The sequence below is a fragment of the Belonocnema kinseyi genome, chromosome 5, assembly GCF_010883055.1.
Source record: "Belonocnema kinseyi isolate 2016_QV_RU_SX_M_011 chromosome 5, B_treatae_v1, whole genome shotgun sequence".
In the NCBI taxonomy this organism is placed as follows: Eukaryota; Metazoa; Arthropoda; class Insecta; order Hymenoptera; family Cynipidae; genus Belonocnema; species Belonocnema kinseyi.
Window position 1 is genome coordinate 103540070 of NC_046661.1, and position 19140 is coordinate 103559209.

The 19140-nt window shown below is 31.0% G+C and overlaps 3 protein-coding genes across 4 annotated transcripts in view; 1 reads left to right on the forward strand and 2 right to left on the reverse strand.

Moving 5' to 3' along the window:
* Window positions 1–15413, reverse strand: part of LOC117172661 (L-threonine ammonia-lyase) — a 65100-nt gene extending 49687 nt beyond the window's left edge. Inside the window, exon 1 of the mRNA XM_033360786.1 lies at window positions 15154–15413. The gene's annotated coding sequence lies outside the window, so the exon portion shown is untranslated. The remainder of the gene's footprint in view (window positions 1–15153) is intronic.
* Window positions 15414–15760: 347 nt separating this feature from the next.
* LOC117172887 (odorant receptor 85b-like) overlaps window positions 15761–19140 on the forward strand; it is a 59276-nt gene continuing 55896 nt past the window's right edge. For both annotated transcript variants that reach the window (XM_033361165.1, XM_033361164.1), the window contains exon 1: window positions 15761–15970. The gene's annotated coding sequence lies outside the window, so the exon portion shown is untranslated. The remainder of the gene's footprint in view (window positions 15971–19140) is intronic.
* LOC117173810 overlaps window positions 16155–19140 on the reverse strand; it is a 5025-nt gene continuing 2039 nt past the window's right edge. Inside the window, exon 3 of the mRNA XM_033362453.1 lies at window positions 16155–16297. Within this exon, the coding sequence (XP_033218344.1) occupies window positions 16155–16297 (143 nt within the window). The remainder of the gene's footprint in view (window positions 16298–19140) is intronic.

Here is a 19140-nt window from a genome sequence, read left to right on the forward strand (position 1 = left end):
AGAGGGAGCTCTTCTTAATATTTTGACACCAAAATCATGTCGATACACCTTACCGACTGCGAGTAAAGCCACCCACGCTTTAACTTGACAGACTGTATGGAGGATGCTCAAGGGTTTCCCAATGCATATTCTCCAGTTTTTGTTTCGTTTCACCCGCCGTATGTGGCCTGGTATTGTCATGAAGAAGGATGACGTTTCTGATGGGGTTACCGCGTCTTTTGCTGCCTCCAACAGCTGGCAGTAGTAGGCAGCGTTAACCGTACGTCGATCATGTAGGAAATCAATTAGCAACACTCCTCTGTAGTCGATAAAGACGGTCGCGAGGACCTTACCGGCTGAGAGACGGGTTTTGGCTTTCACAGGACCGGCTTCGTCTTTCCATCGCCATTCTTTACTCGCCATCTTGGACTCGGGAGTGTAATGATGCACCCATGTTTCATCACATGTCACGATATGCTTCAAAAAAGTCTCTCCCTCCCGCTGAAATCGATTCAGGTGTCTCTTACTGATTCGCAGTCGGATGTTTTTTTGATCTTCGTTCAATAACTTCGGGACCCATCAGGCACAGATTTTTTTGAAACCAAGATGATTTTTAATGATTGTTTGAGCGCTGCCATAGCTAATGCCCACCTGTAAAGCGATTTCATGAATAGTGAACCGCCTATCACTTTCAATAAGGTAACGAACTGCACCAATGTTATCGCCAGAGACACTTAATCTTGGAGGTCTATTATGACTCACATTTTCCACACTTTCTCGTCCACTCTTAAACTTTTTGGCCCAATCAAACACTTGAGTTTTAGACAGAGTATCATCCCCATACTGATCCTTCAATCGAGTCAAAATTTCGCACGGTTTAACGCCTTCTTTAGTTGAAAACTTTATTATAACCCGTTGTGCAACGGACGCTGGAACCTGTTGCTCACTCATAGCTGTACTGACGAATTGACTGAGTCAAACAGCTCACCAAGCGTTTTACCCACTCCTAATACACAACATTACAAGAACCTACACTGTGAGAGTGCTTGCGATTGGCTAAGAAAAGTATTTGTAAAATTCCGATTTATATTTGATCCACCCTCGTACATAATAAGACAACCAATCGTCTTTTACTAAAAAGAACTGGAAAGCTTACCTATATTGAGCAAAACTGGAAGGTATATATTTTTTAATTAAACCCATATAATTGAAAAATCTTTTGAATTCATAAAAATATCATAACGAAAATTTTGTTCTATTTTAGCATATATAATACATTACAAATAAATTTATCGTTTATTTATCATAATGATTTATTTTCGCAGTACTTAGAATCAAGTGAGAAGCTAAAATAAACGCTCTCTGAAAAGAAGATAAATTATGAAGCAATATATAATGAATTGTGCGAGATTAATCACAAAATGGCGGCAAAAATCGTGGATGCAGAAGAAAATGTGGATTATGATGAACAGAGAAGCTATGAAACCTTGGAGGAACATTTAGATGAAGATTTATTCGTACAATATTTAGAAAGTGTTATAAATAATGATATAAAGTAAAGGTAATTAAGAAGCGAGGAAATTAGAAAGACTGATCGTGATTACAAGAAATCATTTTTTATTTTAAAGAGACTGGTTAAGATTTCTTTGCTATTTGAGAAAATGAAGGTGCTGATGATATTAAAACACCTTCAATTTAATATATGTACGCGCTAAAGACTGATAATAAAAATAAGTTTTTTATTTGTCAGTTAACATATAAGATGTTTTAATAAGAAAAATTTATGAAATGCAATTTTTTGTGTGTAATAAAATAAGCCCATCTGTTTGTTAAATTTTGTAACCAAATTTTTTTTCTCAATAAAATTTTAGTACAAATATACCATTTGTATTTACTTCGGCATGAGTCTATTAAATATAACTAATAACATTGCAATGTTTCACGAGAACTTGAAAGTTTAATGAAACTTTTCATTGAACGAATGTTTCATGAAATACTACAACCCTAGTCTTTTAGCTGTTCTTGAGGTTATGTAACTGTACAAAAAAATTCTATTACAAAGCGAATAAGGAATTTGAAAGTACTAATCTTCCCCTTTCAAACCTACTTGGATTTATTAGGATATCCTTATTTTTCACCAAAATATTGTAATTTGAAATTTTTTATTTTAACGATTTAGCCCATTAACGCTGAGGTATTCAGATTTATATAACGCATTCTCTATTACTGACGGTACGATATTTTTTCTTCAAAATATTCTCTCAGGAGTTTTTGAGGGTGCCCTTTCTATTGTCGTTGTCAGTTTTTTGTTATAATCCCTAGAAGAACCAATATGGCGGCCACAATTTAGGGCTTTAAAAAAGAACAAAGGATTCCGCACAAAATACTAACAAAAAAGCATACTGTCGTTTGGAACCAAACTTTGCACATTGATAAAACAATAAAAAATATGGAACCCGTGTCTTCTCATTTCTACGGAAGCCGTTTCCTACGGATAGAAACCACCCCTATCAAGCACCAAGCATGCTAACCCACCTGACTCTGGGAGCAATAAGTTTTGTCGCATATTTTTCTTGGAATAAGGAAGTTCCATGCCACAAGCGCGTTAACCCTCCTACCTGCTAATCCACCTAAACCCAGAAATCACACCTACTAAATATATAAGCAGGCTAACCCACCTAACCCTGGGAGTAGCGAATTTAGTCGTTTTTTATTGAAGTCCCATAACAGTTGAAGTATGAAGTTTTTATCGAGTCATTAATTGATCAAAGGTATTTCTCCGTTTCATACTTTCCATAAACGTGACAAAACGTATTATCTTTCTTAACGCAAGGAGTTCTTGAACTCATTTTTTTTTCTTATAATGAACAGTAACGTGGAAATTCTAAAACTCACTATATACAAAAATCACGATCGACGCGAAATGTAACCGCCAGACAGATTTCAAAAACAAAAAAATTTTATTACCTACGCATCTAACCGTTAGCCCGCCTCTCAAACGTGATCTCTGACACGGAAAGATTTGTAGCAAAAAACGAATTTCATCACCTACACATAACAAGTCATAAAAGCGTCGCCAGCTCAGTGAGCCAGCTAGGGATCGAAGACTGCCTGCGCCGTAGAACGGCGCGCACATGCAGCGAATGTGAACATTAGAATGCACACTGAGTGCGCAGTAGCATTCCGCGCAGTCCGTCTTCTTTTGTTTTATCAATGCGCGAAGTTTGGTTCCAAACGACTGCACGCTTTTTCGTTAGCATTTTGTGCGGGATCCTTTGTTCTTTTTTAAAGCTCTAAACTGTGGCCGCCATATTGGATCTTGTAGGGGTTATAACAAAAAACTTAAATGCTAAAATAAAAAATTCCATATTACAATATTTCAGTGAAAAATAAAGATATCCTAATAAATCCAAGTAGGTTTGAAAGAGGAAGATCTGTACTTTCAAATTCCATATTAGCTTTCGTGGTAGACATTTTTCTTGTTCGGTTACATAACCTCAAAAGCAGATAAAAAACGCATTTTGTGCACTCTTAGGCTAGGATCTAACTAGAATTTCAAAATAAGTTAAAATATTCAGAGCAAATTGCTAGAAACAATGATAAATTGTTCAAGTAATTTATGTAAACATCTAACTATTAGTAACAAGCAAATTTTTATGTATTATAAAAAACTGTATTTGAAAAACTAGAAAAAAGTAAAAAAGAATTCCAATGCGTTTTCGGATTGTATTGTCACTTTGCTATCACAAATATGCGTTTGCATTAGAAATTATTTTTCTAAATAACAAAAATTTATTTGGCCTCTTTATTACAAAGATTTTCCAAGGTAATTTTTTTGTCAACCCAAAAAGTTGCTAGTGATCCAGGGTTATGTAGTAACTTAGTACAAATAAGAATAGCATTTTTCAATCAATGTAATTAAATGATTTTTTCTGCATTTTAATGATAAAAAACATTGTAAAATTTAAAAAAATCTTAAGACGTTAAAATTTCAAATTTTTTAATTAAAACTAAATAAAAAACATGATAAATTCCTAAATTATAATTAGGAAGCTTGAATAAATTACATTACCACTTTAGTCGGTGGGTGTCACAAAACATAGTGTTGAAAACGGGGAGGGGAGTGAGTGGCCACAGTGAAAGTAACGTTACACGTATATTAACTTTTTAGCATTTAGAGAAATGTTTGTTCTAAAAGTACATATAGAAACGCTTTTAGTACGTTTCCAGATGGTTGAGAGTTCTTAGATTTCATTTTAAATGTTTCTTTTTTGGTAGTAAATTCATCTTATTATTTGAAAACTCTACTTTTTAGTTAAAAATTCAACTTTTCAGCTGAGAATTCCCGAATTTTTTTAATTTGTCCTTTTTGGCAGTAATCTAATTGTTTTTTTTTTTAACAAATCTTTTTTTTCAGTTAAAAATTTAACTTTTTGATTGCGAATTCTTCAATTGGGTTAAAAATTCATTTTTTCAGTAGAACATTAATTTTTGTGTTTAAAAATTCCCTTGTTTTTTAGTTGGAAATTCAACTTTGTGGCTCAGAATTCTTAAGTTTTAAAAAGAATTACTCTTTTTCAATGGTAAACTAACCGTTTTGTTAAAAAATAATCCTTTTTAGTTAAAAATTCAACAATTTCGTTAAAAATTCATTTTTCCCGTAGAAAATTCATCTTTTTGTTTACGAATTTTTTTAAATTGAAAATTCTTCTTTTTTAGTAAAAAATTCAACTTTTTGGTTCACACTTCTTTAATTTTGTTAAAAATTCATCTTCTTTGGTAGTAAATTAATAATTTAGTTCAAAAATTCATCTTCTTTAGTTGAAAATTTAACTTCTTGGTTTAGAATTCCTCAATTTTATTAAAAAATCGTCTTTCTTGGTAGTAAATTATTATTTTTTTAATTTCATTTTCAGTTTAAAAATCAAATTTTTTTATTAAGAATTCTTCAATTTTAATAAAAATTAGTTGTTTCCTTTATGAAATTAATCTTTTATTTTAAAAATTCTTTATTTAGTTGAAAATTTAACTTTTCTGTTTACACTTCTTGAATCTTTTTAAAACTTCATCTTCTTTGATAGTAAATTAATCTTTTTTTGTTTAATCATCTTCCTTAGTTGAACATAAGACTTTTTGGTTTAGAATTCTTTAATTTGATCAAAAATTCGTCTTTCTTGGTAGTAAATTAAATTTTTTGTTCGAAGATTTATCCTTTTTAGTTGAAAATTTAACTTTTTGATTAGGCATTCTACAAGTTTGTTAAAAATTCGTTTATTTTAGTAGAAAATTAATCCTTTTGTTTAAAAATTCAACTTTTTGGTTGAGAATTCTTGAAGGTTGTTAAAAATTCGCGTTTTTTGGTAGTAAATTAACCTTTTTGTTTAAAACATCACCTTTAGGTCTGCTTCGTTTGTTTAAATGTATACTTTCATCAATGAAATGTAAATACCAGAGATTTTCTGAGAAAAATAAAAAAGACCCAATTTTTAGGCATTTTCGAGAAAAATGCATTTTAAAATTGGAAACGGATGGTCATAGAGCCGATACAAAATTATGTCGAGACATCGGTAGCTCCCTGGCAGAGAGCTTCGCTGATAGCCGAAAGGTTGTGCGCGTTCGATTCCCGCTATCCGGACATTTTTTATCAAAGAATTTACCTATTCCATTTTTTAAAACTATTTAGTATATTTATGCTACTTAATGATCACTTATTTCTAATTTCCGCAAACTGCAAAAAGCCGTCAATAACATGCGTCACTGCATCCACCGATATTTCGTATTTATTATTGAAATTTTTATTTGAAACACTTCGTGTATATTTAAATTTAATAGCATAAATACTAGAAACTATTAAAGAATAAATAATATAAATAAAATACAAAATTGTCCAAACGAGTGATAAAAAAATACGATAAACAGAGATTTAAAAAAAAAACAGGAATAAATAATGACCAAATGGCATTACTATATTAACTTTTTTCAACAATGAAATAATGAGGCATTTTAATATTTAAAAGAAAATAAATACGAATCGCGGGATTAGAACGCGGAACCTTTCGGCTACCAGCCAAGCAGGTGGGTAAAGCTGGAAGTACCACTTTGCCCAATGAATTTCAGTCCTATGCCATAATTGAGGGGTCATTTCAGGCTCATTTAGTGCCCAAAAGCCAAATTTTGGGCTCTGCATTTTTTCAAAAAAATGCATTTTACTGCCAGCTTTACGTAAGGCTAACAGTATCATGGTAGAAATATTCGTTATATCACATTTTTTCTTGCACAGGAATTGAGGGCTCATTGAAAGCTCTTGCATAACCCACGGCGCAATTTTTCAAAAAAACCCCTATCATAAAAAAACTACCCTAAAAAATAAATACGCACTAATCTAAAAATTGAGTACACCAGAACTAAAGGCTCAATTTAGGCTTTCTATAGCCTTCAAAATCAATTTTACAAAACCATCCCTTGACATTAAAAAACTACCTGTTACTTAAAAGTGCTGATAAAGTTGATTAAATATGCACTAATAATAAAACTGAGTACATCAGAACTATACGCTCATTGAAGGTTCTTGCATGGCCTACGGCGAGATTTTTCAAAAATAACCCCTATCATAAAAAATACCCTAAAAATTAAATATGCACTAATCTGAAAATTGAGTACAACAGAATTAAAGGCTCATTTTAGGCTCTCTAACGCCCCCAAAATCAATTTTACAAAAACACCCTTGATATTAAAAAACTACCCCTTACTTAAAAGTGCTGATAAAGTTGATTAAATATGCACGCATAATAAAACCGAGTACATCAGAACTCAAGGCTCATTGAAGGCTCTTACATGGCCCACGGCGCAATTTTTAGAAAACGACCCCTATCATAAAAAACTACCCTAAAAATTAAATATGCACTAATATGAAAATTGAGTACACCAGAATTAAAGGCTCATTTTAGGCTCTTTAACGCCTCAAAACTCAATTTTTGAAAGTCATCCCTTGATATTAAAAAACATCCCCTTACATAAAAGTGCTGCTAAAGTGTACACAATATGTACTAATCATAAAACTGAGTATATTAGAATTGAAGGCTCATTAAGGACTCTTGTATGACCCTCGACGCAATTTTTCAAAAACAACCCCGATCATAAATGAACTACCCGAAAAATTAAATATGCACTAATCTGAACATTGAGTACACCAGAATTGAAGGCTTATTTTAGGCTCTCCAACGCTCCGAAAACAATGTTTCGAAAAAACGCTTGATATTAAAAAACTACTCCTTACCTAAAACTGCTGATAAAGTAAACTAAATATGCACTTACCATAACACTGGGAATAACGAAATTAAAGTCTCATTTAAGGCTCTTGTATGAGCCACGGCGCAATTCATAAAAAACAACCCCTATCATAAGTAAACTACCCTAAACATTAAATATGTACTAATCTGAAAATTCAGTACATCAGAATTAAAGGCTCATTTTAGGCTCTTTAACGCCTCAAAACTAAATTTTCCGAAGCCATCCCTTGATATTAAAAAACATCCCCTCGCTATAAAGTGCTGATGACGCGCACTAAATATGCACTAATCAATTAAAGACTCTTTGACATCTCTTGCATGACCCATGGCACAATTTTTCAAAAACAACCCGTATCATAAATAAACTCCTTTAAAAATTAAATATGCACTAATCTGAAAATGAATTATACCAGAATTGAGGGATCATTTTAGGCTATCCAACGCCCCCAAAATCAATTTTCCAAAACTATCCCCTGACATTAAAAAACTACCCCTTACTTAAAAGTGCTGATAAAGTGCACTAAATAAGCACTGATCATAAAATTGAGTACATCAGAATTGTAGGCTCATTGAAGGCTCTTGGTTTTAGAAGTTGCTTCCTACGTAGCTTTTAACCAGGCGACCTGACTGTATAGTGAATAAAAAGAGAATCTTTATTTTGTAAATTCTAATTTTGAATACACGTTCATTCAGTCCAAGATTTTAGTAAAGCGAAACTCATTTACTTAACCCCTTCGTTGGCAAAGAGAATTCCACAAAAAGTGCCCAAAATGGCAGGAAAATTTGTTATCCTGAAAATTTGTATCCTGAGGTTTTTGGGGTCGCTGAAACCGAATATGAAGTCAAAATTCAGAAATCTAAAATGGCGGATCCAATATAGCGGAAGAAAATACAAAAAACGGCTCGATTTGGATAAATCTTGGTACTTACGGGTTTTTGGGGTCGCTGAACCCGGAAGTAAAGTCAAAATTCAAACATTTTTAATTGCGAACGAAAATATCTGTCATCTAACATTTTCGAATGTTGACTTAAAATTCTGATTCAGCGACCCCAAACACCCGTAAGTACTGAGATTGACCCAAATCGATGCCGTTTTTTTTTTTGTATTTTCGTCCACCACATTGGATCTGCCATTTTGAATTTTTGAATTTTTACATTATTTTCGGATTCAGCGACCCCAAAAACCTCTGAGTAAGACTTGAATCTAAAATCGGAGTGAGTTAAATAGGAAAAAAGAAGATTGACGCATTTTGCGTCAATGCCACACAGGGCACGGAAAATTTTGACGCATTTTGCGTCGACGTCAACGAAGGGGTGAAAGAAAAACCATTTAATTCATATAGTTTTAATATTATCTCACGAAAACACTTTCGACGCATAGACAATTACAAATACTAATTTTTAAAAATTTTATGAAGCCTAGAGTTGTGTAAATATACACTTTAAAAGTTTAATAAAAAAAATTTAAGCACAACTAAAAAAAGCATAGCCCAAAATTTGGATTTTGGATATTAAATAAGCCCTAAATGAGCCCTAATTCCTGGATAGAGCATACAATATTTGGTCACAATCTGAAAAAAACCAAACACTGCTGATGTATTTATATCTCAGTTCAATGTCGCAATCCAGTACATGGTAATTTTAGAGTGTCAGGGGTGGTTTATGGAAACAGGTTTGATGTTTTTTAAACAATATAAAATGTGTTTTTTAACTGATACAATACTTTTTCTTCCACGTTATCAGCACTTTTGTGTAAGGGATAGTTTTTTAACATTTAGTAATGGTTTTGAAAGATCGAGTTTGGGGGCGTTGGGAAGCCTAAAATAAGTCTTTAATTCTGACGTTCTCAATTTTATGATTAGTGAATATTTAATATTGAGTGTAGTTTTTTATGATAGGGGTTCTTTTTAAAAAATTGCGCCGTGGGTCATGCAAGAGCCTTTAATGAGCCCTCAATTATGAAGCACTTAGTTTTATGATTAGTGCATATTTAGTGCACTTTATCAGCACTTTCAAGCCAGGGGTATTTTTTTAATGTCAAGAGACTTTTTTTGAAAATTGATTTTGGGAGCTTTGGAGAGCCCAAAATGAGCCTTTAATTCGGGTGTACTTAAATTTCAGCTTAGTACACATTTATTTTTAGGGTAGTTTTTTATGATAGGGGTTGTTTTTTTAAAATGTTGCCGTGATTCACGTAAGTACCATACATTTTTTTTCAATTGCGAAGTCTAAAATTTGGCTTTTGGATATTGAATGAGCCTCAAATGACCCCTCAATTATAGCATAGGTTTGACGTTCTTTGGAAAAAGTGATACGTCCAGCTTTACGCACCTCAGCCAAGAGCTCTGCCAGGGAGCTACCGATGCTTCGAAAACAGCGAGCGCTTTTGACTTAAATTCGTCGTATTTTTTTTAATTTTCCACAAAAAAAATTTCTTGACGAAAATCCTTTTTCCAACACTGCTTCACATATATCTGTTTTTACGATTTTCTCGTATTCCAATTCATGCGAAAAATTTTAATAGCAGAAGCTCGCAAAACAAAGAATTTTGCAGAATAAATTATCATAAACAGTCACAATATTTATGAAATGTTTACCTACACCAATGGAAGCGGAAAAACTCCCTTACACGTTGATAAAAAAATTGCCAATTTGATTAAGAATTGGCGACATTATTGCAAGTTGATTAAAAAAAACGGTTTTTTAATGAAAAAAATGTGAAAAAAGTAAAAAAATTTTAAAACAAAACAAGCGATGCAACCAAAAAACCTCTCGTAAAGAAAAGATGATGTTTTCTATTCTCTACATTGTCAAATTTTTTTAACAAGGATTTTCAAGAAAAAAAATTCCCATCCACACTTTCTTGACTTGGACGACAGGTTTGCCCATTTCCAGCGTTTGTCCGGTGCTTCCGTCTGGGACGTGAATTGGAACAAATTATGGTAAATGGTACCTTGAATTTTGTGTGTAAATCACACTTGATTTTTTTTTGTATGTTATTTGTAACTTTTGAAGGAAATTCGTTATTATTTAAAAAAAGTAACTGGTAAAGTCACTTAGTTCAGTCAATTGTCGTCGGTTGTGGGTAGCAAATTTAATTCTTTAGGTTGAGGTTTTAGCTATTTAAAAAAATTTTTTTTTTCTGTTTTGGTGAATGCGACATCGATTGACCTTAAATTAAAGTCTTCTCTGATTAAGACAATAGAAACTATTTATTGAATAAATTTTATATCATATTTCTTATTAAAAATTTAACATAATTACAGTGAAGGTTAATTTCTGCATATTTAAAAATTAATGTGAATCAAATTTATTTATTTATTCATACAGGTACAAGGAGTTATATTAATCCTTGTTTTTTATATTTAACTTTACATGGAGGGAGTTAAATGTTTATTCACGTATTTCGTTAAAAATTCGACTATTTTGGTAGAAAGTTAGAAATGAATCTGTTTTCTAGAAAATTCATATTTTTGGCTTGAAAATTCAACAATTTACTGGAAATTATTTTTCTTTCTTCGTTCAAAATTCGGCTTTTGTTTCAAAATTTATCTCTTTCGGTAAAATACCTAATATTTTTGATTTAATGCAGCGGTGTTTGATTTCAGATTGAATTTTTTTTTGTCGAAATAATATCAACTGTTGAATTTTTTCAAATTTGTAAATTTATCTGCTAAATCATCAGAGATTGTACCTTACCGACAGTAGATCAACCCTCCAAACCATGAAGGCAGAAGAATCTACACAATATCGATCAAGTTAAGAATCTTCAATAACAGAAAATGCTTATCATCTTAATAAGACTAGATGGAAAATAATATTTTTAAATTAAAATTAAAATGATTTCTTGAAAAAAAGATCCTACTCCATCTTCACTCTATTGGTAGTTGAACCACAAAACTTTTGATTTCCGGTCAGTTGCTTTTCCAATTAAGCCATTAGAGGGATCAGAATAAGAACTCTTAATTCAAGAACATGACGCTAATTTTTTAGCTAGGTGTTAATTGTACAAGTAATTATTTTCAAATTTTTAAATTTATACGCTATATCATCAGAGATTGTACCTTACCAACAGTAGATCAACCCTCCAAACAATGAAGGCAGAAGAATCTACACAATATCGATCAAGTTAAGAATCTTCAATAACAGAAAATGCTTAACGTCTTAATAAGACTAAATGGAAAATCATTTTTTTAAATTAAAATACAATTTTTTTGTTAAAATATATCTATTCTGGATGACAATTTAATGACTTTGTTAAAAGTTCAACTATTCTGCCTGATTGAAAAGTAATTTTTGTTGTTGATGATTCATATTTTTTATTGGAAAATAAAACTGTTTTATCGAAACATCGTCTTCTTGATTTGAAAATGGAACAATTCTGTTTGGTTGATTTTATTGCAATTCAATTGGAATTAATCACGTCTAAATACGAAATATACACTTCAACTTTGGCGTAGCTTTGGCAATTACACAATGACGTTTAAGTACATTTAAAAACTCTGAAAATAACTTAGCTGTACACACAAGAACTTCAACTTTTTCGTTTCAAAACTGATTTCTTTCAGTGAAAAATCAAATTTATTTTGTTTAAAAATACAACTATCTTTTTATAATATTAATCTGATTTGGTTGACGGTTCAGTAATTTTGTTGGAAATTCATCTCTTATGGTTGAACTACCTGTGTTTGATTTTAAACTGAAATCTTTTTTTATTGAAATAATAGCAACTATTATATTTTTCGTTAAGAATTTATCTAGTTTAGTTGAAACTGCTTGCATTTATGTTAAAAACTCAACTATTTAGTTTGATTCAAAAATTTTGTGTTTGAAAATTCATATTTTCGGTGTGAAAGTGCAACTATTTTACAGAAAATTCATTTTTTTTTTGGTAGAAAAATTAAGAAATTTAGTGACATTTTTTTCTTTCTTCGTTGAAAAGTCGGCTTTTGTATCAAAATTTATCTCTTTCAGTGAAATACATAATTTTTGCTTGAATATAGCGGTGTTTGATTTCAGATTGAAATTTTTTTTGATCGAAATAATATCAGGTGTTACATTTTTTGATGAAAGTATATCTATTTTGGTTAGAAATTTGAAGATTTTGTTACAAATTCAAATATTTTATTTGCTTAAAAAGTAACTTTTTTTGTTGAAGATTCATATTTTTTATGTGAAAATACAACTATTTTATCGAAAAATCGTCTTATTGATTTAAAAATATCTTTTAGTAAAAAAAATCTGAAGAGTAATCAGCTAATTGTCTTAAAATTTCTGCCCTTTCCCAGTTAAAAATTAACTGATTTTTCTTCAACTATTTGATTTATGAATTAAATTTTTTAATGGAATGTTATCTCTTTTGTTGAAAATGAACATATTTCTTAAAAAGTTTTATTATTTATTAATTAATTTATTATTATACTCATAAAATAATATTTTTGATACAAAAGTTCAACCATTTGATTCAAAATTCATGTATTTTGATAAGAACTTAACTACTTTTGTCGAACGTCAAAAGTTTGAAAATTAACATTTGTGATGTAAATTCGTCCTTTTGACCTGAAAAATCATTTCTTCCGCTACAAAGAATATTTTTTTAGTTAAAAATACAACTGTTTGATCAAGAAAATGTGGCTGAAATATCACACTTAACCTAATCTTTTTCTTTATTTAAGTTTTTTATAAATTATCATCTTAGTTATTTTTATTTTTAAATTAGAAAATGAAGCATGTGAAAAAGTAACTTTTTATGTTACTTGAAGTTACTTTATCTAGTAACTCTATCTATTTACTAAAAAAAGTAACTTGCCCAACACCGCAGTCATTCTAAAAAAAATAAATCAAGAAAGGTCTCAAGAAAAAATGAAGCTATTCGTGTAATTTCGCAGAATATCTTACTATGGCAATTATTTTAGTTACGGGTTAGGTATTATTGAACGTCGCCAACTAGCATATCATTTATGAATTTTTTTTACGATGAAGCTAAAAACTTTTCAGTTAATTAAGGATTTTCGAAAAACCGAAATTTGTTTCAGGAAGATTTTTTCTTGTTCGTCGAAAAATCATTTTTCGGGGAAAATCTCAAATTTCTTAATTATCAAATTTCGCAATGAAATATAAAAATTCCTGAACATATTGAATGAACAAAATTTAAAATGTTTTTAAGGGTAAAAATTCTACTTTTTAGTTTAAATTTGAACTATTTTGTTCAAAAGTAGATTTGTAATTGAAAATTTAACTCTTCCATTTTGTCGTTGAAAACGTATCGTATTTAATTAAAAAATACACTGTTACATTTTTCCTTAAGAATTCATCATTTTTTGTTTAAAATTCATCGAGTTAATTGAGAGATGAAATTATTCGTTTTTAGTTTTTAAAAATTCCACTATTTAGTTAAAAAGGTCATGGTAGTAAGATCGCATTTTTTGGTGAAAAATTATTCTTCTTGGTTGAAAATTATACTACTTATATTTTTTAATTATAATTAACTTTTTAAAAACAAATCAATTTTTCAAACTGATCAACAGCTTAAGTTAACTATTTCATTACTTATTGAAGATTCATTGTTGTTAGTGGAAAATTCAGCTATTTAAATTAAATTTAAATTTGGTTGAAAAAGCATCTGTTTTGGAGAAAATTCGGCTTTTTGAATTCAAAATTCAACTCTTTTTATTTTTCTATTTGGGTCAAAAATCAATCATTTTTGTAGAAAATTTTGGTTAAAAATGTAACTTTATTCCAAAGATGTCGTCTTTTAGCTTGAAATTTCAACTATTTGTTTGCAAATGCAAATGTGTTCACAGTTTTATTTTCTTGGAATAAAAATGTGACCATTTGCTCAAAAATTTATCTTTGTATGTTTAAAATTCATCTGTTTAGTTAAAAATTGATCTATTTTATTGAAAATCCCTCGCTTACTTGAAATCTCAATTATTTGTTTGTAAATGGAATTGTTTGGTGTAAAAGTAATTTTTTGTTTATTGATAATCAACATTTCCAATATTTACAGAAAGATTTTTCTGATATAAAAAGGCATTCCATGAACTTTTGTGCGGACTAAGCTATTTTTGATGGGAGGAAATTTTATTTTATTTAATTTGTAGTTTTATTAGTACATAAGATATAAAAATAGAAAAATATGTATTTTTTAGTACTTTTCTAGATGTGTAAACTTTAATGTGAACTTTTTTTACCATTATGTAGTTTTCGAGAACAATGTGAATTGATTATTTTACCATGGCATACCTAAACTGCATTACTTTCATTTAAACACATGACTCGAGTTTTTGACAGAATTTTAAAAACATTTTAAAAAGGTCCTACTAGACCCTTATATCTATACTATTTTCATTCTTCCAAAAATTAAAATGATGCATCTCACTAAATATAATACATCGGCAATAAAAAAGTAATAATTTAGAAAAATACGCCTGCGAGATCCCTCAATATATCTTCATTATCGAAAAAATCTGAGTGATGTATTTCACTTAAATTAATACAGTCCAGGTATGACCTATACGAACAACGACAATTCAAATAAAATAAGAATGTTTTACGAAAATGGGCTTGTGAGACATAGAAATATTTTTCTTAATTACCTCAAAAATTTGGGTAATTTATTCAATTCAAATTATTTCATTGTATGTAGGCATGTAAAAATAAAATAATCCATTCACACTGAAACTTAAAATTAATAAATAAACCTTTTTGGTTAAAACTGGCTTTCGCCACCCCTTAATATTGACTAAACGTTTTGAAAAAATTCAGGATTTACGAAAATGATATGCACTTGATCAGAGCATCAAAATTGGATTTAAAAGAATTCTATAAAAAATTTAAAAAGATAGAAAATATTCGGGCAAATACTACAAATTGAAAAGCTTACCGCAAATAAGTTTTCATGTAAGAATATCCAATAGATTTTGCAATTGTACCAATCATAGGATATTGATGAGAACATCTTCCTTTAATCGTCATCCAAAAATAATTAATTTTAAAATCAAAATTTGTCATTGGTATGTACCTCGTTCAAAAACTATGAACTTTTGGTTATTTTTAAGCAATTCATAGTGGTAAAATTATTTTATATTTAGGTTCTAAGTTCCACTTAAGTTGACTGTCGTTTAGAGTAAAGACCTCACTGCAGTTACACGTTTCAGAAATAATGTTCTAATGCGTCATTATTCCCTTGAAAACCAATATTCCAGTAATATACCCCTTTCGAAAGTTTCCCATAAGCTATATATTCTTGCTTTTAAATAATAGATTTACGAAGGAAATTTTTCAGGGAACATAGAACGATTAGAAGAATCGATTCTTCCATTATCAAGACCGTTATTCTATGTTACACGAAGTTCGCAGTAAGAAACACAATCGTGAATAATTAATAGCGAAGGAAATAATCGCTGATGCAAAACAAAGGACTACATATAAATTTATATCTGGCATGCACGATAATTTCGATTCAGACAAGTTGAGTCAGTATGTTTTTCTTCATTGACTACTGAAAAGCGATACTGAAAAGTGAAAATGTACACATGCTAAAGATTCTTCCTTCTATAGCTTATCTTTTTATATGAAATTGATTTGCCTATACCCGTGCAGAAATTTTGATCTGGCCCCGGGCGGAGCCAGACCGGGCTGGGTCGAGCTCATATCGGGATTCCTGGTCGGGGCCAGACCGCGGATGAACACACGCCCAGGTAGGGGCCAGGTCGGGACTCCCGATCGGGAAACCCGATCGGTGCCCGATCGGTCTCATAATAATAAATTTTATTCATTTCGCGAATAAAAAGAGATTTATAAACTATAAATATTATTATTTATTAAATATCAAAATGACTTTAACTTAATTCTATTTAACTAGAACCTTTAAAAAAGTGTTTTTTAGTGTAGGGTCCTCTGCTTTCGATGGCTACCCCAATCTTTGGAATTTATAGATAATTGTTCCAAAATGACTTGGAGCCGCTTCCTATGTTGTTTCTGTGTTTCATTGCTCATGGAATTATCACTGATCGCTGCTTCTGCTTCTAAAAAAAGTAAAATAAATAAATTATAAAACTCTCAGGCTGGCCGCTGGACTGGAAAACCGGAAAATGGCTGGGAATTTGTTTTAATAGAGAAAATCCGGGAAACGACAGTGATTTTATTTGTTTACCGGAAATTTTGTTGTTTTTTAAAAAACAAATCCGCCTAAGTACGATTTCAAAATTTTTAAAAATAATAAATTGAACTGTTATCGATTTCAATGATGACATCATTCAGCTCACAATGCGTAATTTAAAAATCGTTTACTTTAGAAATTTTTCATTTTAGGTTTTTATTTTTAATTTAGAGAATTTCAAAATGCAGTCTTGAAGACTTAATAAACTAAAAATTAAAACCGTTTAAATATGAGAATTTTCTTTAAAAAATATTTGCATTTTATTAACAGTAAATATAAATAAATTATTTTTAAAATGAATTAACTCTTTCAGTTCGAAATCTTAGTCATTAAATAATGTAAACGTCTGCCTAAAACTTTATAAACTATTTTTATATTAAAAATAACTTCACAATAATGTATTTGTAATTAAAGGCTTTCCTTAAATTTAAAATATTGTTTCAGTTTGAAATAATAAATTTTTTATGCATTCGATTAAACATTTTTTAATAAAAGAAAAAAGAACAAATATTTCATATGTAGCAATATTTGACGGTTCATTTAAGAATAATTAATTGAAACCAAATATTTTTAAATTAACAATTTGAAACTGAACTGTTTAATATAGAAAGCCTTAAATCGTTAAAATTTGGAAGAGCTTTTAAACTTCGAACGTTTCAATTTTGATGGTTCTTTTTAAAAAAAATGTTACATTTGTAATTGAAATTGTTGAATTTAGTTGTTCAAATAGCAATTGAAAACTTATTAATTGTATAGAAAAAATTGAATTATTTTAAAACGCATTTAGATGTTTTAAAAAGATTCAAAATTAATTTAAAGCTTAAAATGATTTCAAATAATTTAAAGGTTCAAAAGAATAAAAACTTCTTGCTACGATTCGTAGGAAAATTGAAAATAATTTTACAGTTTGGAATATTATTTAAAAATAATATTCAAAAAGATTTTAAGATTTCCAAGTGTTTCGTCCTCGAAACGAATTCCGCTGCCCTTTTCTCGAGGGCAATTTTAGTTTGCAACCGCCCTCACTATACACTTAAACCAATGAAGGGCGCATTCTCAGAAATTGTAAACCCCAGCGAACTACTCTGCCGGTCTGCTGCGACAGACAAGATTAGATTCTCGAAAACCGCTGAGAGAACCACAACCTCGCTCTCTCGCCTAAACATTCGGATACCGCGACACTTGTATTTTCCAATCATTTCTGTTTCACTTAATTCACCTTCCTTTTACTTCATTAAATAGAGTTAAGTTTAAATGTGCTCTATTTATTTATTCACAACCTTGTCCGTTCGTCATTAACGTTAACGTGCGGCGCGGAATAGAAGAAAAGTAGCCTTTTCAATAAAAGACATTTTCCGCTAGTTCTAAACATCGTCCTTCGAGCCGGATAGTGAATTTATTAACCAGTGAACAATAGCTAAATAAACTCAAGTTTAAAGTGAAGTGATTGACTGTGGAAAAATAGTTTGTGAGACTTAAGCATATTAGTCAACAATCAAGCAACCTCAAGTGTCGCTATTCAACGCATCATCTATCTACAACTACAGATAAATAGTTGGTAGATATTACAAATCAACGATACAACGGCACGAAGCAGTCTTCCGTACGAAATAAGCAGCCGGTGAAACAGCGCCACCGTCAAACTACAACCGAACGGACATCCCGCAGCAGGAGAGCAGCCGTCGGTCAAGCGCCGCAGCCTCGTGGACATCTCGAAGAAGAAAGCAGCCACCGGCCGGTCAACAATCACTCATTAGCAGAGGAACGTTATGAACTTCGAATTACAAAGCAAATAAGCTAGAAATTCTCCTCCTCTCTAATCATTCCTAAACTTATTTCCTATTTTTGGGATTCTACTTCAATCGCAAATACAAATTAAAGATGGATATTAAAACTCTTAATCACACGCACGGTAGTATTAAAGCAAGTGTTACTCTTTTGATAAACTATTTTTCTAAAAATCCTGAAGCTGAAGCCTTTGATTGCGAGAGTCGTTTAATTAAGTTAGAAGAACTTTTTAAGAATTTTGAAAATATTCAGTTGCAAATTGAGCTCGAGTCTCCAACTGTTGACAAGGATGATAATGAACAGATTGAGCTCCAACAAAACGAAAGAGAAGAGTTTGAGGATAGTTATTATAAATGTTATCACTTGATAAAAAAAAACGACTAAAAGCAATCGGTGCTTTGTCAACGCCACCACCTCCTTCTACCTCAAATGCTCTCGCTGCTCAGTCAATTAATAGCGCCTCTAGGTCCGATCTTAGCACCCCTCAAAATATCACTTATCACGTAAATCACGGGTTAGAAAAATTAGAAGTTCGGCCTTACGATGGCAATCCGCGCGAGTGGCACTGTTATCGCGATTCATTTACTAACTTGGTTGAAAAAAACGACTCTATGCCGACGACTGAAAAATTTTACAGACTGAAGCAAGCCCTTCGAGGAGAATTGAAAGATATCATTGAAGATCTCGATGCGTCGGAAGAAAATTATAAGGTAGCTTGGGATTTAATTACGCAACGATGTGACAAACCGCGAAAAATTATCCAATCATATTTGAGACACTTGTTTCAATTGCCTGCAATGCAAAAAATCTCGGGTATAAAAATTCGTGCACTCAAAGAAAAGGCGCAAATGCATGTCAATGCTTTGAAAGCTCTCAAGGAGCCAGTGGATAAATGGGACTCGATTATAGTATATTTAGTCA